The following is a 20672-nucleotide window of genomic DNA, read 5'->3' as shown; positions in this document are numbered from 1 at the left end:
GGGGGGGGGGGGGCGCCGCCCTGGCAGCCGTCTCCTTGTCAGGGTCCCACCCCAGGGGCGCGAGCCGGGGAGCCCCTGGCGCACGTGAGTGCTGGGGCTGGGGTCCCCCCCCTGCACGCAGGCCTCCACGCTGGCCCAGGAGGGAGGCCTTCCCTGCTCCCTCACGCTGCTCTGGGGGGCTTCTGTTACCCTCAGGAACTGGAAGGTCCTTGATTATTAGCTTCAAACGCAAACATGAACCACAGACAGGAGGCCACCTTGTAGGGTGATTCTGAAGGGCAGTGGGGTACCCTCCCCCCATAAGCCAGCGCTGTCCCCTGCCCCCCCGCCCCCACTCACTGTGGTCAGGGGGGCTGCTGGCCAGGAGCTCGGGGGTGGGGCCGCTGCTCTTCTCTGCCAAGTCGATGGCCATTTGTATATCCTCAACCCACTTTTCCATCTCGGATCTAGAGCTGAGCAAGACGCAGGCGTCAGGTCTTCAGGGGGGGGGGGGGGGGGGCGGGGGGGGGAGCAGGGGAGAGGTCAGGAGTTACCTGGCCGCCACGACGATGGACTGTCGCTGGCCCCGCAGGGTCAGGCAGTGCGGGACCCCCCACTCGTCTTCGCTTTCCTCTATCTGTGGGACGAGCGTGCAGAATGTCACGGCCAAGAGGCCGGGCAGACACGCGGCGCGTTTACAAACGTTCACTACACTGGCTACGGCTCAGAGGAACCGAGTCGGAAAAATCACAAGCAGAAAGCCACAAGCAAAGTCAAGCGCATTGAAACTTTTTTTTCTTTTTGGGAGGGGGGGGCAGAGCCCATACACACTTTCTTCTCCCCAACCACTGAGGGGAGTGAGAGTTTAAGTCAGGGAAACAGTCCTGGGGGGACTGGCATCCTGTCTGCATCTGCCAGCCGGGGTCGCAGGGCATGGAGACCTGTCCGCCGGCATAGCTCTGGGGAGAGACGGCTGGCTCCTTAATCTGGGGGTGGGCTCTGCCTTCGCATGTGGATGGGAGGGTGGTCTTTCGGGGCCCCTGGCCCCAGGCAAGAGGAAGTAAAAGACCGATTGAGACCTCATGGCGACATCAGCGCGCTTCCTCACTTGATTCTAGAAGGAATGCACCCACACGTTCCGCATGCAGGGCGCACCAGGTCCCGACCCCTCCTGGGGAGCCCGAGTGGAGCCCGAGGTGCCTTCCTCCCGGCGCCCGCTCCCGTTATTGGGCCTGCAAAGTGCAGGCCGCCCACGGGGAGGGGCCCCAATCTCATGCCCACGGCGCATACTCACGGTCATGCCGTAGAGCGGGAGCTGCCCGTGGACTTTAAACTGATTCGAGGCCGTCAGCCCCCTGCTCGTGTACAGCAGGACGTCGTTGAACTGGAGGGGCAAGGAGAAGCGCGGATGGGGCGGACGGACTCCACTGAACAGCACGCGCCCAAAGCAGGTTTTCGGAACCTCGCGCGGTGGCTCATCGGGCTCGGCAAACCGCAGGCTGAGCAGCGCCGGCTGCTCCCCCCCCCCCCCCCCACCTTCCAGGGGCCCCGGGGCTCACCCGTCGCCGTGCAGACCGCCAGCGGTCAGCACACTCACCAGGAAGAACATGCGCTGCTGCAGGCCCTTGCCGGAGAGCTTGCTGAGGCTGCCCAGGCGAATGAATTCCTGCGGACGAAACAGACCCCGGGGGTTGGCTGGGCGCCCGCACACCGCGTCCCCGCAGAGACTGGCTGCCTCGTGCGGGGGTCCCTGTCCCGGCGCAAACTGTAGCGATCGTGGTGACTGTTTGCCGAATGCCATGCTAAGCTCCTGCCCTTCCCAGGAGCCCACCCGGCAGAGACCATGGTCAGTTCCACTCAGAGAGAAAGCAGGGCTCAGTGGGCCCCTCGGGGAGCCTGGGACTGTGCTTAATCCCCAGGCCCCCAGGCCCCGCGGGTTTCCAGCTGTAACAGGGGAGGGGACAGGGGCCGCAGAGTGGCGGCAGGGGGCTGGGGAGACAGCCACAGGAGAGGAAGGGACAGAGAACACGCTCCATGACTCACAGCTCTGGTTCTTAGGAACAAGTGAACTGTGCTCTAGGACCGGTGAGAAGCGGCAAACGTGTCTCAGGAATTTCTCCTCCCAGACTATTAAACCCTGGAGGGCATGTGACATTTGGGGCTCTTAAAACACCCCCAAAACTATCAGGTTTTGTTTTTTAAACTTTTAAATTTTTTTTTCTTCATTGTAAACTTGGTTTAAAACTATCAGTTTTCAAACTGTGATAAAATACACTTAAAATTTACCATTTGTGACTTTTATGCGTTCAGAGAACACATCTGCGGGGAAATTTTCATCACCCAAAAGGAAACACTGTGCGCATTAAGTGGCCACTGTCCAATTTCCCTGGCACCTGACTCCCGCCGATCAGTTTTCTTTATGGATCTGTCTATTTGGATATTTCACGTGAAGTGAGTCTTGTCATATGTGACCTTTTGGGCGTCTGGCTTCATTCACTTCTCCGGTCTTCAAGTTCCGGCCACACGGTAGTACGCGCCAGAACTTCCCTCCTTCCTGGGGCCGTCGCGTCGTATGGATTTATGACGTGTTTACCCGCTCACCGGATGGATGATGGACATTCACGTTCAAGTGTTTGTCTGAACGCCTGTGTGCAGTTCTGGGTGTATACGGAGGGGTGGGAGGGCGGGGTCATGGGGAGGTGCTGTGGCTGCCTTATTAAGGAGGCGCCTGGCTGTTCTCCACAGCGCTGCTTCCAAACCGCGGCTGCAGGTCTGTTAACATTTTTCACCTCCTCCCACAGAGGCGGGGGCTCCATCCCCTTCCCTTGGGTATGGTGGGCCAGTGACTGATTGGACCAACAGAGCGTGGAACGGACACCACGTGACTTCCAAGACTAGGTCATAAAACCACACGTGGCTTCCGCTTTGTCGCTGGGAACCCCTGAGCTGCACACAGAAGAGACCACGCTGAACGCAGGGTCTGTCTGCAAGGCCTCTCGTGGACGGGCATCCTGGAGCCCGCTGAGCCGCCAGCCGTCCCTGCCAGGTGTCCGCCTTGGACCCTCGAGACTAGCCCATCGGGGACCCCATCAGCGCCGCAGGGAGCAGAAGAGTCACGTGGCGGAGCCCTGTCCGATTCCTGACTCACAAAACCATGAGGTGTGCTGAAGAGCTGTTTCTGGCCACCAAGTCCTGGAGTGGTTTGTGACGCAGCAGCAGATCCCAGGGCACCTGCCCGCAGGTGTCTCAGCTCGGCCGCTACTCGGCCAAGGACTCAGCCAACTCATTTGGATCCTGCACACTTCTGCACGCCCTGATTCGATGCTGTTATTTTATAAAATGTGAACCAAAGACTGTGCCCACAATTTAATGGATGTGTTTTGGGGACCAACAAAGGAACAGGTAATACATCCTTGCGGGCCCTCGGGATGGATGCCGTCGGAGATCAACGAGGCGACACAAGGGGGTGATGTCTGGGGGCCCCCCGTCATCACTGAAAGGTGGCAAGGACGGGATGGGGCCCTGAGCTGCCCTCCCGTCGCACATCTGGAACGCTCGCGTCTCCCAACAAATCTGAGGGAGCTCGGCTGTTTTCTGTGTGGGACACAGGGTGGCCTGCGACACTCCCCGCAGAGACGACAAGGGCGCACATCGCACGTGAGGCTGGGCTCAGCGACAGGAAGCTGAAGGGTTGGGGCTTGGCCGTCAGTGTCTGGGGCTGGAGACGGAACAGGTCTCGGGCCTCTGAGTTTAAACCACAGAAGACGGAGGGGAAAAGGTCCCTCGTGTCCTTAAGAGCGAGCTGCTTCCTTCTGGAGGGAAATCCAGTCCGCACCTCTGAGTTTTAACCACACGGAGCTCCCCCCACCCCTCCAGCCCCTGCTGCTCTGACCGGGCAGGCTGCCCACAGGCCCAGGGTCCTATGGACCAACACCCTGGTGTGGGGGTTGGCGTGGGGGGCTGGCTCGGGGAAAATCCCTGCCCTCCAGGACGGGGTGCGGTCTCAGGCTGACCCGGTGGGAGGGTGAGCGGGACTAGCCTGGGGACCATGGTAGGAATGACACCCACGGAGCCCAGGGGGCGGCTCCCAAGTTGGGTGCTCACCTTCAAGTCTCAGTTTTCAAAATTCTGCCCAGAGACAAACCAGAGCGCCCCTCCCACCTGTTAGGTTATTTGAGAATTTAAACGAATGATACTTGGGTAGCTCAGGCATATGGGATAGAGCATTCCAGAACTTGTTCCCCTCAAGGCCTGTGACTCCCTCCTTCCCATGTCACTCAGCCTTGACTTGAGGCTGCTGGATGAACAGAGAATATGGACGGTAGTAATATATTACTTATAAATTACCTGTATAAGTAATAATGAGCTCTCTTTACTTATCTATTAAAAAATCTTTTTGAATGTTTACTTACTTTTGAGAGAAAGAGACAGATGCGAGCAGCAGAGGAGCAGAGAGAGAGGGAGACACGGAATCTGAAGCAGGCTCCAGGCCCTGAGCGGTCAGCACAGAGCCCGATGTGGGGCTCGAACCCACGAATGCGAGATCATGACCTGAGCCGGAGCCGGACGCTTAACCGACGGAACCCCCCAGGCACCCTGGCTATATATTTTGGCACAAAGTTAAGAGAAAATCATACTGATTCCAGTGGCCTTTACTAAGGCGTCCTTCCTCGAGGGCGGGTAAAAGTGCCTGTTGTGTGCTGACGCCTGGCCCGTCTCACCGGCTGAGCCCAAGGAAATCCCGGCTTTCATGTGCACCCGCCATTTACTACATACGCCTCTTCTCCCCTCCTTTCACAAAGGGTTTTCCAGTCAGTCTCCTCATTAGGCTCCCCCCGACCCAGGTCCCGAGGCCCCGCCTCACTGGTGGANGGGGGGGGGGGGGGGTGCTGGCGGGGGAGGGTCAACGGCCTAAGTGAATGAGCCTCTCTCCTAGAATCACGTTCTGGCTAAAATGTTATTTTAACCCTGAATTAAAATTATATTGGGGCGCCTGACTTCGGCTCAGATCATGATCTCACAGTTCGTGGGTTTGAGCCCCGTGTCGGGCTCTGTGCGGACAGCTCAGAGCCGGGAGCCTGCTTCGGATTCTGTGTCTCCCCCTCTCTCTGCCTCTCCCCTCCTCATGCTTCCTCTCAAAAATAAACATAAAAAAATTTTAAAAATATATATTATATACAGAAGATTGCATCTTTTAAAAATTCTTTTCATACGTCTGGAACTTACGTGCTTTCGTGCACGATTTCCTCTGCCTTTGTAGCACCATTCTACCTGATTGTTTTAAAAAAGTGTTTTTCCTTGGCTTCCGTTTACATTTACCTAACTTAAAAGAAAATAAAATGAGAGGTCTCTAATCTTCTGAGAATACGGTAGGGAAAACGTAAATTAGCAAATCAACCAGGAAGGAGAAAAAGCAGAATAGGAGGTCAAAGCCTGGCTTTATCTCCTCTAACACAGGACAGTCCACCGTAAGGTTCAAGGCACTGTCCCAATAGTCTTGCGGCAGGAAGGAAGCCACTTCACTCAGAAGGAGGAGATCTTAAAGTGGAGAGTCCGTATTCAAAAGGTTCAAATTTAAGTCACTTAAACAATTGCCTTTCTGGCTTCGCCTCTAACAGCCTTACTTACCCTTCCCGGAATCACAAGATTGTCGATGCCAATCAAGTCTTTCTTGAGTTCATGCAGCTTCTGGAAATTCTCCATCTTGATCATCGTACCGTGAAGCTGTACCACCATTTCAGTGATCTCTGCGAGGGCAGCTAACAAAGGGGACAGGACCGGAAACGGCAGCGTTAATGGCCGACGAGGGTCTGTTTTCCCCAGTACCAGCCCTCCAGGGCAGTAGCTGACCTAAGAGAGAGGCCGCCCTCTTAGGGAAAAACACTGCTATTTCTAATAACAATTTCTAACAAATAAAAATTTGCAACACGAATTGATTTGCTTGCATTTCCCCAAAGCATTCTGAGAATGAAAATGGCCCGTTCGCAGCTACGTGGCGGACGGCTGTCTTCCCACTGGAATCACTCGCTGGCACGGAGGGAATCACAGTGGAATACGAACTAGAATTTTCCCTCAGGGCAGAAGTTTCTAGCCCCTTCCTGTTACCTGGAAAGGATGGAGGGCATAGGGAGGCCACAGAGAAATCTGGGGAAGACGGGATCTTTCTGTGAGAGCATCTCCTTGATAAGCGGGACACTTCTGGGCCACTAACATTCCAGCACATTCCCCAGTCCTTGCTTCTGCAGAAATCACACTGTTTGCCGAGATGCTTGTGAAGCATGACTGCAGAGGAAGCATGATTTCACACTCATGGGAGCGTCTTCTCTGCACTGGGGGCATCTGAGATGGGAAAGGGCTCGTGTCCCCTTAGGACGAATTGGGTGACACGTAAATCCACAGTAGCTGAGCATTCGGGGATTTTTGTCAACAAATACTTGTCCACGGAACGCCAGTCTTCAGAACACTAAACTCCTGCTCGTCCCCAGCACTTGGACTCGGGAAGGGAAGCGAGCCTTACTTTCTCCCTGGGGACGCAAATTAAATTCTTGCTGCTTATCACAGGGTGCCCTGTCCCAGGCTTGGTGACAAAACCCAGGGCTTGCTCAGGCTTCAGGCATTACTGGCCAACTTGGTCCAATAAACAGTTACTGGGCACGGAAGGCTTAGCAGGGCGGGACTGAGGCGGCTCTCGGAGGGCAAAGGTGGCACCCTGGTCTCTGGGTGCTCAGGGGAGGCATCTCGGGAACTGGGCACAACCCCATCCCTCATGAGTCGTAAATACATTTCACCAGCCTTTTCACGATGACGCCCCTGAGGTCTTTAGCTGGGTTATCAACGCTTTTTCCATTTAGCGGTCAAGGACGGACTTTTTTTTTTTTTTTTTTTTTACTGGGGACTGTTCAGTAAAATGCCAACTGGGCAAGTCAGCCAAGGACAGCCCATGTGGAATGAAAGACGTCCCCGACCTTTCTGCGTGAACTAGCCGTACAATTCTGAGTCCTCCCGTCCAGGTGTGGCCACCTGGCAATTGCTACATGATAAGCCAAGGCAGGTGGGGGGAGAGGGTCACCCAAGCTCCAGGGTCAGGCACAGCCTTGAGGCTTCGAGGAGGAGGAGGAGGAGCGCTGTGCGGGGAGCAGTGATGCCAAGCAGAAGGAACAGACTACACGGAGGTGCAGAGGCATGAAGCACCATGGTGTTAAAGACGAATGACCTATATGTGACAAACCAAAACCATGTCACCAGCCATTTCTGTCCCCTTCCATGAATGCCAATGTCTTCATTATTTCACCACAACTTCTCCGAGGTTATCTTTTAAGACACGAACCTGTAAGATTCCTCTACATGTCCTACGTACCCAAGGGTTGACTTTTCTGCAACAAGCCCGAGTCTCCACTTCCTTCCTGTCCTCCCTGTGCCCTGGACTGCGGTCTTGTGGCGTTTATGAGACCCTATGGGACCTGGTCTCTGCTCACTTTGGGAGTCTCATTTCCGCTGCCATCCCTCTGAGTTCCACACAGAACTTCTACTTTCTGGGGTGTTCCACAGTCTCTGTCTCTTCTGAGCTCTCTACGTGCTGCTCCCAACGCCATGCTGCACGCCCTCCTTTCAACCAGGACAACTCCTGTTTGTACCTTAGCTCTAAACACACAATATCCTTTCCCTCACGAAGCTCCCCCTTGGCCCCGAAGGCTGGGCCAGATCACAGGGCAGTCACTGCCCGGGTGTCTTCCCCTCTGTGCCCACATCTGCGTCGTTCACTTTCACATGCCTAATACACAGCAGGTGCTCAATGCTGGTGGCGGGCCAGATCATGCAGAGTTTTGACGGCAGCCTGAGGGAATCAGGTTTTAAGCCAAACAAGAAGAGGTGCATTTAGAAAAAGAGAACGCAAAAGGGAGGTGTTTGTAATACTTAGGTGAGGGTACCAGCGGCCCAGGCATCTCATCTATAACGTGGGGGAAACAATACGTATTGTAGCTGGAGTTGTTGGTTGTTAAAGGAGTCAAGGTGTTAATATTACTAAGATACCTGGCCCAGGGCTGAGTGGGCAACAGTGGGTAACATCATCATGACAGAAGGATAGGATGGTCAGGCCCATGTGCTCTGGGTTTAGGCTCCAAGTCACTTGCTCTCTAGCTGTGTGACTCTGGGGACTTCCTTAACCTCTCTGGTCTCAGTAGCCCCCATATGTAAAATGAGCTCACCTCTGCCTTATAGGTTGGTCATGAAAATTAAGTCAATACAGGTGAGGTGCTTCTTTTTTTTTTTGAGAGAGAGCGAGCGAACGCGAGTGCATGTACGAGTGAGCGAGGGACAAGAGAGAGAGAGATCAGGTGAGGTGCTTCTTAACGTGAAGGACTTCTTACGGCCATTTTCTGTAGCTGATCCAAGGAGGGTCAAAGGTTTCCATCACGCAGGGACACTTCCTAGTGGGGGTCAGGGAGCTGAGGCTAAATGGAACTTCTCCAAGGTTCTTTGCACTAAACCACTAAACTACTCAGGAGCAAAGGAGGAGTTATCACTTTCATTACGGAAAGACCAAGAGGTAACAAAAGCATTGCGCGCCAGGCTAAAATACGTCATGCGCCACCCCCCCGCCCCCAGATCGTGAGCCCCCCCCCCCCGGGCTCTCAGGCAGCCCCCCACCCTCACTCCCGCAGGCCCTGCCCCCTGCTCACCCCTGCAGTCCCTGAAGTCGGCGTGGCTGGGCGGGTGGTGCTTGCACAGGCGCTCCAGGACCTGCTTGTAGTGCATGAGCCGGTGCAGCGGGCGCAGAAGGAAGGTGTTGAGCGGCAGGTAGCACACTTTCTGCAGCTCGAAGTCTCGGCACAGGCTCTCCAGCCGCCGCGAGGTCCTGATGCCCGTCTCCAGCGCCTCCAGAGCTTCGCTGTGCTTCCACAGGTGAGCCGCCAGTTGCTGTGGGGGCGACACACAGGACGCACGCGTTCCACCCAGGCCGGCTCTCAGAAATGCACCTCACCGTGGCCTTTCGTGGCTTCCTTTCATCGCACTTCTAGCTTTCCCATTCGCTGTTTATTTCATTATTTCGGTTACATTCTCAGAATGAAAGACAAAGCTCTAGGAAAGCATTATGCGGTTTAAGTGGCATTGGAGATGTATATGTACTAGAGGTGAGGCTGGCAAAACCGAGGGGAACAAACAGGAGCTCCTTCGTGCGGGCTGTGCTTTTCTTCTACACGTCAGAAGGGCCCAGAGCCAACTCCATAAGTGTCATACAGTTAGCGCTGTGCGTTTCTGTTACACTCGCCCCTTCTGCTTTTCAGTAAGGGAGTATCTGCCGTGAGCCACCTGCTCCGCCCGCTTTCGGAGCGCTGGGTGAGGGTTACCCACGGAGCCTACTCTACGGGGGTCTGACACAGAAGCTTCCCTTGACCAACCTTTCTTCCGGCTCCTGAGCCTTCTCCTTGACCGGTCTGTGAACCTCCTTAGGAAAAGCCAGTTTTAGCAAATACCCTACTCAGTCAGCCTAACTGGAACCCCCCACCCTAGATGTCTGGTCACCCTTGACACTCGGTTGCTCATGTCTTACCATCCCCAGGTGATGTCAGGTCACCCTGCCTTCAGCAAAGCATCCTGTCCGGTTGGTTCGGCCACAACCTGATTTCTCCCCTCTGTTTCCTCTTTGTACATTCCCATCCGTGACCCCCACCCTGCCCCCAGCTGGAAATCCCCGCTTGCCCACGCCGTATTCAGAGTTGAGCCCAGTCTCTGTCCCCCACTGAAAACCACACAGCAGCGGGCCCTACCCCAGCCACCATGGTCCTGAATAAAGTCTGCGTTACCATACTTAACACTTGCTCTTGAATATTCCTGTCCTGTAATGGCTCGTGGTAGAGACTAATGACGGTAAGATGTCTGCGGACAGAGCATTAGAGGAATTCCTCACGGGAGGTGGAGAAGAAGCGCAAGGGAAGGACATTTCCAGACCGAGAAGGGTAACGAGATGGCCACAAGGACACGCGGCACGAGAGAAGAGCGGCTGTCCTCAAGACGCCCTTCCCGGGAGTGCGCCTGCCGTCCGTGTGCCGCCCACCCTCACACCTACGTTTCCACGCTCCATGAAGGCTTTGTCAAGAGTCAGGATCCGGTGAGCGCAAACCCAACAGCGCCTGCCTCAACCGGGGCCGCCGCCGAGTCTCCAAGCTCAGGATGGATGCCGCCACCAGCCCAGTTGTCCAGGGCAGAAAAACCAGGAGAACATTCCGGATTCCCTCATTTTTCTGAATCCTTCACCAAGTCCTTCTAATTCTACCTCCTAAAAATGTCAAGCCTGTTCCCGTCTTACTCCACACAGTCACTGCCCTGGTTCTGGCTTCGTGTCACCCACCACTGTGGTGGGGTCTCCATCGGGACCTCCACCTCCACGCCTCACCCCTCCACGCCTCCAGAGTCCTGCAGGGCACACGGGGCCTTTGATCCTCATCCCCCTCCACCGTGCTTCTTACCACCTCACCTCAGGTGAACAGCCTGCTGAACAACCTGCTCTTGAACGTGCCCGGCTCACACCCAGAGCCTCTGCACAGGACATGCCCATCAGGACTCCTGCCCGGCTTCGGCAACCCCCTCAACACCCGCCTCTGCCAGTTAGGGACTTCTCTGCCTTCTTCTGTACTTAGGCCGTATTGGTCCATCTCAGCCCTCATCACGTAGTGGCCCCTGCTGGGTTTAGTGACTATTTTTATTTTGAAATATGGATTGATAGGAGCTTGCACAGAAATGTACAGGGAGGTCCTTCACCCAGCCTCCCAGGGCTAACATCTCGTGTAACTACAGCAAATCAAATGGACACTGGTACAATCTGGAGTTGACTCGGCTTCTAACAGTTACATACGCCCTTGTGCGTGTGTGGACACGTGCGGCTCCAGGCAGTGTTATCCCACGCGCTGTTCCTGATCTGATCACGTTCCTGTATCCTCGGGGCCTGATACACACAGTAGGTACTCCATAAATGTCTGTTGCCTGCATGCCTTAATGAGCAAATGAGGGGCGCCTGGCTGGCATGGTTGGCAGACAGCATGTAACCCTCGATCTTGGGGTTGTGAGCTGGAGCCCCATGTTCGGAGTAGGGAGGTTACTTCAAAAAAAAAAAAAAAAAAAAATGAACCCATGCACACACCCAGCCAAGGCAGGAATCTTGCAAAAATCCGAGTGCCTGGAGAGGCAAGTTCATGGTCAAGCACATAGCAGAATGTGAAGGACATAGGGAAGGGCCTAGAAAGATCATCCAGGGCTAGAACATGAAGGCCTTTGTCAGGTTTGGGTTTGGACTGTATTCTCCCGACGGGAGAGACGTGCGTAGGGCTGTGAGCCTCCGAAGTCTGGCTGGAGTGTGAATGCTGATGGGGGGCGGCTCGCTGGGAGGCAGGGCAGCGCCAGGAAGCTGGGCAGGTCCTCCAGCGCAGAGCCACCTGCGAGCCAGAAGGAGTGGGGGGGGGGGAGCAGTTGAAGGAGATGGGGCAGGAGGGGGACACCTGAGGAGACGACGGGCCGAGTGGACATCCCGGGCTGGATGAGAGGTGGAGCTTGGGTGGGTTTGGAAGAACCTCTGCGCATCTGGGCAGATGTCTCCAGTCAGAAGTTTGCAGCATGAACTAGAGACCATAATTCAGGTTATCTGACTTTCAGGCGGGGACTGGAGCCGCTGGCCCAGCTCCCTCGGTCAAGGTCAAGAGTGGAGGGTCTGGGGACCACCCCAGTCTGCTAAGCCCCTGCCAATGCTGGTGAAAATGTGTGTGTGTGTGTGTGTGTGGTGTGTGTGTGTGTGTGTGTGGTGTGTGTGTGTGTGTGTGTGTGTGTGTGTGTGTTGGACATATGGGACCAAAGTGCTCTCCTGGGCTTCTAATCTCTGGAACCTTCTGCTGGCTCTCCTTCATACTTCATAAAATTTCTTTAAAACCAACTCTAACCACCACAAGAAAAAGCAACCCAAACAAATGCTAAAAAAGGCAGCCAGTGGCTCTCTGAGCCTCTCCCCCCGTTTTTACGTGGCTGGCACGGGGCGCCATGCTGCAAATGCTCACAGCACCCACACATGGACTCCAGCGCCAGTACCGCCAACTCACCAGCCCAAGGAGAAAGAACGGCTCTGAGGGAAAATGACGTATGTCACAGGAGGTCTCGGGCGCTAGGTGAGCAGAGGGGAGGGTGGACGCCCACTTCCGCTCAGCTCTCCGCGGACGAGGCACCAAGGACAGCCGGTAAGCAGGAGAACGCTGGGGACTGTCCCCAAGGGGGCAGGGAACGGGCTGGCAGGTCTCCAGCGGCTGGCCCTGGAGGCCCACGGCGGAGTCCAAGCCTCCTTGAAGGGAGTCCGTGCAGGCGGGGCCCTCCCTGGGCAGGATCATACAGCTGTCCCCGAACAGCCCTGGGGGGGGGGGCACTGACTCCCCGACGCAATTAAAAATTGGCATTTCATTTTTAACACCCTCCCCCCCCCCCCACGGCACTATTAATAATAGCCTGGTGTTGGCTGGAAGCCATATTGTTAACACAAAGAGCTGACTGATGTATGGTGTTACACGTACTATCACAAGCAAGAGAGAAACATTCTGCGTGTAAATGGACCCACGCAGTTCAGACCCGCGTCGTCCCCGAGTCAGCTGCCATCTCCGATGACAGGAGTGCTGGGAGCAGAGGGGAAGGAAAGAGGCCGGACACGGGAAGGTAACTGGGAAGTGGGACAGTAACAAAAACGTAGTACAGAAGAGAGAGAGAAAGGGCAGCTTTCACAAGTGTTACAGAGGCTCGAGGCTGCCGCTGCCCGCTGTGTGATTCCACGTCTTCTGGAAAAGACACAACTATGCAGGCAGGAAAGGATCGGGGGTGGCCAGGGGGTGGGGGAGGGGAGGGATGAAAAGGCAGAGCCGGGAGGACTTTTAGGCCGGTGACTCTGGCCCGTGGCAGGTACGTGGCATTCTGCATCTGGCAGAACCTCACAGAATGTCCCACTCCAAGAGTGAACCGTAACGGAGACTACGGATTTAGTTAATAATAACACACGTCAGTCATAACAACTATCCCATGCCCATGCAAGATGTTAGTACCATGGGACTGTGTATGTGTGCGCGCGCATGTGCAAATGGGCATGTGGGACCTTCCCCCACCATGGGCTTTCTGCTCAGTTTTTCTGTAAACCTACTTTAAGACATTAATAAAAAATACTATGGAAAGCACAAGGATGTCTATTACTGTTACATCTGAGTTTTGTGGATCAGCCTTACTTAAAGCATTAAAAACAAGAGGCGCCTGGGTGGTTCAGTCGGTTAAGTGTCCAACTTTGGCTCAGGTCATGATCAGGTGGTTCGTGGGTTCGAGCCCTACGTTGGTCTCTGTGCTGATGGCTAGCTCAGAGCCTGGAGCCTGTTTTAGATTCTATATCTCCCTCTCTTTCTGACTCTCCCCTGCTCACGTTGTCTCTCTCTCTCAGAAATAAATAAAACATTAAAAAAAATTTAAAAACACCATGGCTGTAGAACATCTTAGATGATTCTTGGTGATTATTTCAAGGGATTCTGCAAACCTGACAGCGTTCATGGTGCCTCTCTGGTCTTACCCAGAGGGCCATGTTGCTTTTTGAACATTGTAAAAAAAGTGAGCTCAAGGCCTGTTAAGCAGTATCTTGATTTGTTAAGAGAAACAGGAAATCTCTGGAGTGGCTTTAGATCTTATCTTTTCTGTGTACCCCCCCCCCCCCCCCGGCAACATCCCTTTGTCCTACCTTCATGAGATGGATCATTCTAAGGGGGGAAAATAAAGCCTTAAACAACTTAGCAAGATCTTTGGGAATTAATTCAAACTCCAACAGTAACTTTTATTACAAAAATGTCTTATGCATTGTGGGTGCTCAGCTAGTACTAGAGGGATGGATGGAGGGATGGATGGATGCGGGGCTGGATGGGAGGCAGTGGTGGCAGAAGTGACCTGCCTTCTTTAGGGGTTGCTCTGAGTTATCAGTTAAGGTATTAGAGAGGCTTTTTTTGGCCAGTTGAGATGTAGAAAGATTGCTTTAAAATGTAAACAGAGAGGTATTTGTATTTAAAAAGGTAAACTGCGTGAATTAAAACATTCTGTATTAAAGGCATTGATAGATGAAGATGAAGACATAAAAATGAAAATTTCAGATCTAAGCGATGGGGCAGATTTCAAAAATGGGGTAGAATATTGGTTTAGTATGTCTGGCGGCGCACCCTTACGCTTGTATCATTGCAGGTTTCGCTGGCTGGTTAGAAATCTTGCCTGGTACACTGACTTCAAGTCATAGGGATGGATTGGAATTCCTACTGGGCTCTAAATCCGGTATTTTCGTCACACTTACAAGAAGCCAGAACGAGTGATGAAAAGAGCAACGTTCAGTCAACGAAACCATGTTTTGTCTGCATAGCTTCTTAAAAATGAGTGCTGCATGATTTATTCACAGATAATACCTGTTGTTTTGATTACAGCACAGAGCTTTTAAGGAGGAAAAGTACTAAAAGCACTGCCTCCAAAGTGGCTGCATTTTCCTTCCAAATACGATTGTCTGGAAAGACAGAGGAGTTCACCCTGAGCTGTGTTGCCTGTATGTCGTCAAACGAAGTCACGTGTGGTTATGGATGGGGATGGAAGCCCAGGCCTTCCCTTCCCCAGGGAGCCTGTCCCACCCGAGCCCCATCCTGAGGCAGCTCACCTTCATACCCTGAATGTTCCTCAGCAGGACATCTCCGATTCTTTGGTAATCCCCTCTGATGTGGGCGTTCGAGCGGCCTTCCCTGAAAGCAAAGGCAAAGGGGTTGGAAACAAAAGCATCAGCAGTGGAAACATAACCCGAAAACGTACCGGCCTCACATCACAGAATAGCAAGTTATGCCTTCCTTTCCAATCCCCTATTATTTACACCTCTCCCTTCTCTGGGCGCCACACAGCGTTAGCCCCGGAAGGAGCCTCTGAAATCCCCCCGGTCATTCTGCAGACAAAGAAGTCCCTTTGTACTTTGAAAGAGACGGGGAAGAACCATTTTGCCATCATTTTAATTTGGTCTCATTCTGTATTTTCCCCCATCCACACTTGGGTGACGTGGGTGTCCCTACAAGAGCTTGAAGACCACCAACGGACGGCATTTCTGCTCCCGAGAGCCCGAGCCTAAAGCAGACGGAGGGCCGCGTGGGAAGCCCTGGGGAAAAGAAAAACACGACTGAGGAGGTGCAGGAGACCGCGTGGGGGGTGAGGGTGAGGGTGCGGGCAGAGGTGGGCAGGATGGGTATCCCAGGTACAGGGAGGGCCAGGGAAGGGAGGTTCCAGACTCCCCCCAGCCCCAGACGCTGGGCGGAAAATGACAAGTGGTGGGCACTTTGAGCAGAGTTTTGGGTCTACTGTATTCATGTTTCCAACGGCTCTGGGCTGTAGCCAGTTGATAGGCCAAGAGCCTAAGCTGCAGAGAGGAAAGGAATATCCACCACGATGGGTAGTTACTGAGCACGGTCCTCTGGGCTGAGCACATTATAAGCACTAGTTCATTTACCCCTCATGATGGCCTTATGAGGGGGGTGCCATCATCACTGCCATTAAACAGCTGAAGAAACCGAGGCACAAACCACGCAGCTTGCCTAACATTAGCTATCGAGACACCGAGAGCCTGAACTTAAGCCTAGGGGGTCCAGCTCACACCCCTCCAACCATGGCCCTAATGCAGATCTGTGAAATTACCCACTGACGAGAAAGAGAATTTTCCAGAGACAATTAAAACACCATTTTCAACGAGTCTGGCTAGTATCTTCAGACCAACTGTTCAGGATAGCTAGAAGCTGACTTAAACGAAAGGGATGCACGAAAAAGAAAAAAGGTAAAAAAATGCGGGCAGGGGGCTTCAAGTCGGAAGGGAGAGCCCCGGCCCGGGGCTTCCGGCAACAGGCAGTGAATGACGGTTTCCACTGGCTCTAAGCGGATACACGGGTTACATCAGGGGAGAGACGGCACCCAGACCCACTGGGTAGTTACAGCTGTCCGGGAATAGAGGGACAGAGAGCATACGCGATGCCCCCAGCCTGGGTCGTCACCGGCTTCTGGGCGCTCTCTTTATTATATTCCCGTCCCCTTCGCCCCGACACAGAATTCCTCAATCCTTCCGCTTCCTCTTAGCGGCCCAAAGGGCGGTGGCCGATCGCCTTAATTACCACTCCTCTTCCAACCGTGTTGGGATTCTGTCCTCACCACTCCCTGAAGTGCTTCTGTGAAGGACCACCACCAACCTCCTAATTGCCTAAGCCCTGCCCCTGTGCAGCTTCTCGGGACAAGCACCCCAAACCTCAGCGCTTGGCTCTCCGGCTTCGGGAGGCCTTTCTCTCCAGACTCCTCTCGAGGTCGGTGCTCAGTCCCTGGGGGCCGCCGCCTCCTCTTCAGGCTACACGTAAGAGGTCTGTGTTCTCTGGGGATGCATGGGTGGTTCTGTGCTCTCTTCGCTTCCTGCTTCTTCCTGTAGAATCCCTGCATTCCCCACGGTTTCTATGCTTGATGCCAGATCTGTACCCCAATGTCCTCGTAGGGACCCAGGGGATGTATTTCTTATACCCACCAGAGGGTTCTACACGAATGACCCTGCAAGTATCTCAAACTCAAGAGGTTCCAGAGTTAATTATCTTACTGCCCAAACTCACCCCCCTTGATGATGTAACTGCTCTGCCCCCTCCCCCCCCCAAACCTCAGGTATTTTCCCCCTTGTCTGTCTCTCCTACCACCCAGTGGATCAAATTCCCCCCAAAGGGTCATCGGAGAATGTTTCAGCGACAGTGGGAGACCCAGGCTCTGCTCTGGGAGAGTCTCCTCTATTGCTAATCACTGCATGTTATTCTGCCCCGTCAGCCGCAGGGTGGAGGCATCTCTGGAATTTTAGCCAATGGTTATTAATCCAGTCTCTATTGAGAAGTTTATCGTTTGGCCCTTCCATTGATCCTGATGTGTGCCTGCTTTTAGCTGAGAGTTTACTGGTGGTTCTTTTCCTTAAACGCTCAGAGAAGGGAGCTCCGGCCTCACATGGAGGCTTTCTGCTTTATAGAACCCCCTCCTTCAACCCTGCACCTTCCCCATCACGCGAAGCTCTTGTAGGAGCTGGAAAGCTCCCACTCCCTTCCCCCGCTGCCCCCCAAGACCTGAACAAAAAAAAGCTACTGAGCCAGAATGTCCTAATTTTGACTAAATGCCACACATTAATAAGAGGAGGCAAGGCATGTGAAACTTGATCTGTGGGTATGTAGATATAACCTGAAACTTCCAAAACTTTCCAGTGGGCGTGCCATTTGACAAATGCAGCTAAGGAAGGCCTTTAGTTAGTTCAAAGGACATAATTTAGATATTTTAGCCAGAGTCCTCTGGATTGGGTGGGCAAGGGGAAAAATGGGGGGGGGGGGGAGGCTTCATTAATAACAAAGCAATTTCCTCCTTCTCACACATAGTGCCCAAGGGAAAATGAAGTGCTGGGGAGAGGACATGGGGGGAGGGGCAGAGTATGGTGTGGAAGCCAGATTTTATTGACTTCCTTCCTTCTTCTGCCCGCTATTAAAAGAAAATGTACTGATGTTAAAGCCCCAAACTCAAGGGGACAGTTTCCTGCATTAGCTGGCTAGCCGAGTCCTGTTTCTCGGTCTTTGGCATCTTTACTTTCATTTTAGAAATAGCTCTGAGTTCATGGGGCGCCTGGGTGGCTTAGTCGGTTAAGCGTCCGACTTTTGCTTAGGTCATGATCTCGCGGTTCGTGGGTTCCAGCCCCGCGTCGGGCTCTGTGCTGACTGCCAGCTCAGAGCCTGGAGCCTGTTTCGGAGTCTGTGTCTCCCTCTCTCTCTGACCCTCCCCTGCTCACGCTGTCTCTCTCTCTCTCCTAGAAATAAAGAAATAAAAAAATAAAAAAATAAATAGCTCTGCTTTCCCATCACCAATGTCCTGTGCCCCGGGGAAGGCAGTCATGTGGATAAATCCAACCGGGTCAACTCTAGGTGGTGTGGAGGCAGCAGGCCGGGGCCCCGGAGGTCAATGCATCCAGTCCGGGCAGCCGCCCGCCTCTGGAGCCCTCCACCCCATCTGCAGCACGCACGGCCAGTCCTGACCCCCGAGGGTTCCAGAACATGGCGCCAGTCCATGGGAACAGGACAAACCCAAAACTCCTGCTGCTCCTATAGGAATATGGTCATGTTTGTACCTCCTTTACATGTTAATCCCACCAAATCTGCAAGTTCAAACCATCTGCTTTATTATTTAGAACTGAAAGGTCATTTTATTATTAAGAACATGGAAAAAGTAATTATAATTCTTACAGAACATCCTCCGGATGTTAACCTCACAAGAAAAGGGTCCTTGTTTAGGAAACAGGGCCGCATAGTTGTCTGTGTAATTACCGCGCGGCCGCAAAGCTGAAAATTCTTCTGACAATTTCAGATGGGAAAGCCATGTAGTCTGAAGCCTCCCAGATGCTAAATTCTGCCCCGCGCACCGTGACGAATACACTCCCTGGAGCACACCGCAACGTCAGCTCCGCACAGGGTTGAACACACACCCACACACCCACCGTACATCTCCAAGTCTTCCTGTCCCTCTGCAGACACTTCATTCGCCCTATGTGAGCTGGTCACTAACTCCGCAGCTGACAGACCACGGAGAGAGAGAACGACAGAAGGGCCAGTGCCCTGTGGGAGAGACCAGGACCGGGGGTGTCTGCAAGGGGCAGGAGGAGCCCTTGCGCCTGAGGGCTTGGACTCTGACCGCCAGGAAATACAACACCGGCAGTAGGTGGCGGTGGGCAAGGCCAGTGGGAGACATCACCCTTCTGCTCCCCCACTTCCCACCCCCAACGTCAACATAGAATCTATGTGCAGCCCTAGGGCAGTTTACAGTGTGTCCACGGCCTCATCGGGGACACAACAGCCAGCTATCCCACATGGTACTACGCACCCCAGGACGCCGTCTCCCACTGTGAGTGTTTTCTGGGGAGTGGAACATGAGGCTCGGCTTCAGCCAAGTGTCAGAGGAGATTCTTTACCATGGAAAGCAGGTAGTGACTGACCCACTGGGCTTCTCAAGTAGCCCAGTATTAACGCAAGCATGTTCGCCAAGCACTGGGCCTTTCCCTTCTGCTCCCGACAGATGAAGCATCATCTCGTTAGACTGAAACACAAAGCCAACTGCCGATCAGAGCTGGGGGGTGGCCTTTCTACCTCGCTCCGGGTCTGGGCGCGCCCTGACCCCGCGCAATGGACTGAACTTTGTGAGCCTCGTTTTTAGGCCTCATTTGCAAATCAAACATCACATCTTTGCTCTTACTAGTCCCTGTGGTTCCTATGATTTTAAATGAAAACAGTCTGTGATCGTATGTATTTGTGTATACGCGTAAGTAGAAAGATGATGTATAAATAAGGAAATGAATAAAGACACATCTTCCATGAATGTGTGGGGATGGAGGGTGGCTGGGTTCAAAGCAAACAATTTAGCCAGAGTAATAGATTATGTTTATATTTATCTATATCATATACTATTTAGATATTTATATTTTTATCTATGTTTATATACTATATGTACTACACACATCTAACATATATAAACATATTAGCCCCATGTAATTTATGTTGATTTCAATATTCTTTGATGGATTTCAATATCCTTTGAGATCCCTGGAGAAGAAAATCCAAATCATTTGAATTTTAATTCACATCCCCCCTTGTGGGAAAGATGTTCGGGCCAGAGGCGTCCTCACTGGGCATGGGGCACTTGGGTTTCCCTTTGGTCGCTCCAAGTAAGGGACCCACTCTCTGGGCAGTGCCTTCAGACGGCAGATGCTCCCTGTTCTGGGCAGCGTCATGCCCGTCAGTTGCAATGCCAGGATGCTTCAGGCTACAGCTTTTCTTCTGAGGTTTAATGCCAGGTCCCCTTTAATAAGAGAAGCATTAAGTCACAGCCCCGCTCGCAGACAGGATCAATGGTGCCCAGAGAAGACTTGACGTGGTCCCCTGGGTTCAGTCCTGTTCGTAAGCCACATGTTAAAGTGCAGGGGGACAGAAAAGCCATTTTAAACTCTTCAGTGACCCAGAGAGCACTCGCTCTGAAGTGTTTTCCAGTGGAAGCTCCGCTGTGGTTCAGGCAATTGGAAAAATTGTCTTCTTTTTTCTAGGAAAAGCAGCTTGGTCTCGAAGCCCAGTGGGCTGTCCCCTCAGGAACAAGGCAGATAATCCATGGAAAACCAGCTCCCACATGTGACTGAGGACATGTCATTTTACTCCTGGGTTAAAAGGAAATAATTACCAACATCACTGTCCCTGAAACCCTGGGGGACAGTGTGGAAAGCCGGCTGGGGCAGAATATATTAAATTCAGTGTCCTTGCGGTGTCTTTCTGGGCTTTGAAACAAACATGAAATTTTCAATTTACACAGGTAAGTGTCCAAGCAGATGTCCCCCCCTCCCCCCCGCATGGTACACAGATATACCCCACAAATTCTTTTCCACTGTTTGTGCTAATTTTTGGAATCTTTCTTCCTTTGCTCGCGCTTCCCAGGTGATTTCTAGGTGGACCCCACTGCCTTGTCTCCAAGGAGTTTCACTGCCGCTTACCTTGAGAGCAATGATTTTAAACCCTTTTTGCACAGCCTTATTTTTTTAAACCAATGAAAAGTGTCAAACTAAAGCTCTGAGACACAAGAAGTCGCCCGATCTGGCT

At 53.1% G+C, this 20672-nt stretch overlaps 1 protein-coding gene across 1 annotated transcript in view; it reads right to left on the bottom strand.

The window, feature by feature from the left end:
• FARP1 (FERM, ARH/RhoGEF and pleckstrin domain protein 1) overlaps nt 1-20672 on the bottom strand; it is a 290026-nt gene that overhangs the window by 5669 nt on the left and 263685 nt on the right. The window contains exons 17-23 of the mRNA XM_039252521.1: nt 14669-14750; nt 8661-8898; nt 5608-5738; nt 1577-1645; nt 1274-1363; nt 534-616; nt 340-452 (exon numbers count right to left, since the gene is read on the bottom strand). Of these exons, the coding sequence (XP_039108452.1) occupies nt 340-452; nt 534-616; nt 1274-1363; nt 1577-1645; nt 5608-5738; nt 8661-8898; nt 14669-14750 (806 nt within the window). The remainder of the gene's footprint in view (nt 1-339; nt 453-533; nt 617-1273; nt 1364-1576; nt 1646-5607; nt 5739-8660; nt 8899-14668; nt 14751-20672) is intronic.

This window comes from Hyaena hyaena, unplaced genomic scaffold (assembly GCF_003009895.1).
Source record: "Hyaena hyaena isolate Hyena2069 unplaced genomic scaffold, ASM300989v1 scaffold_418, whole genome shotgun sequence".
NCBI classification, from domain to species: domain Eukaryota; kingdom Metazoa; phylum Chordata; class Mammalia; order Carnivora; family Hyaenidae; genus Hyaena; species Hyaena hyaena.
This window is presented reverse-complemented; position numbering and strand designations above follow the sequence as displayed.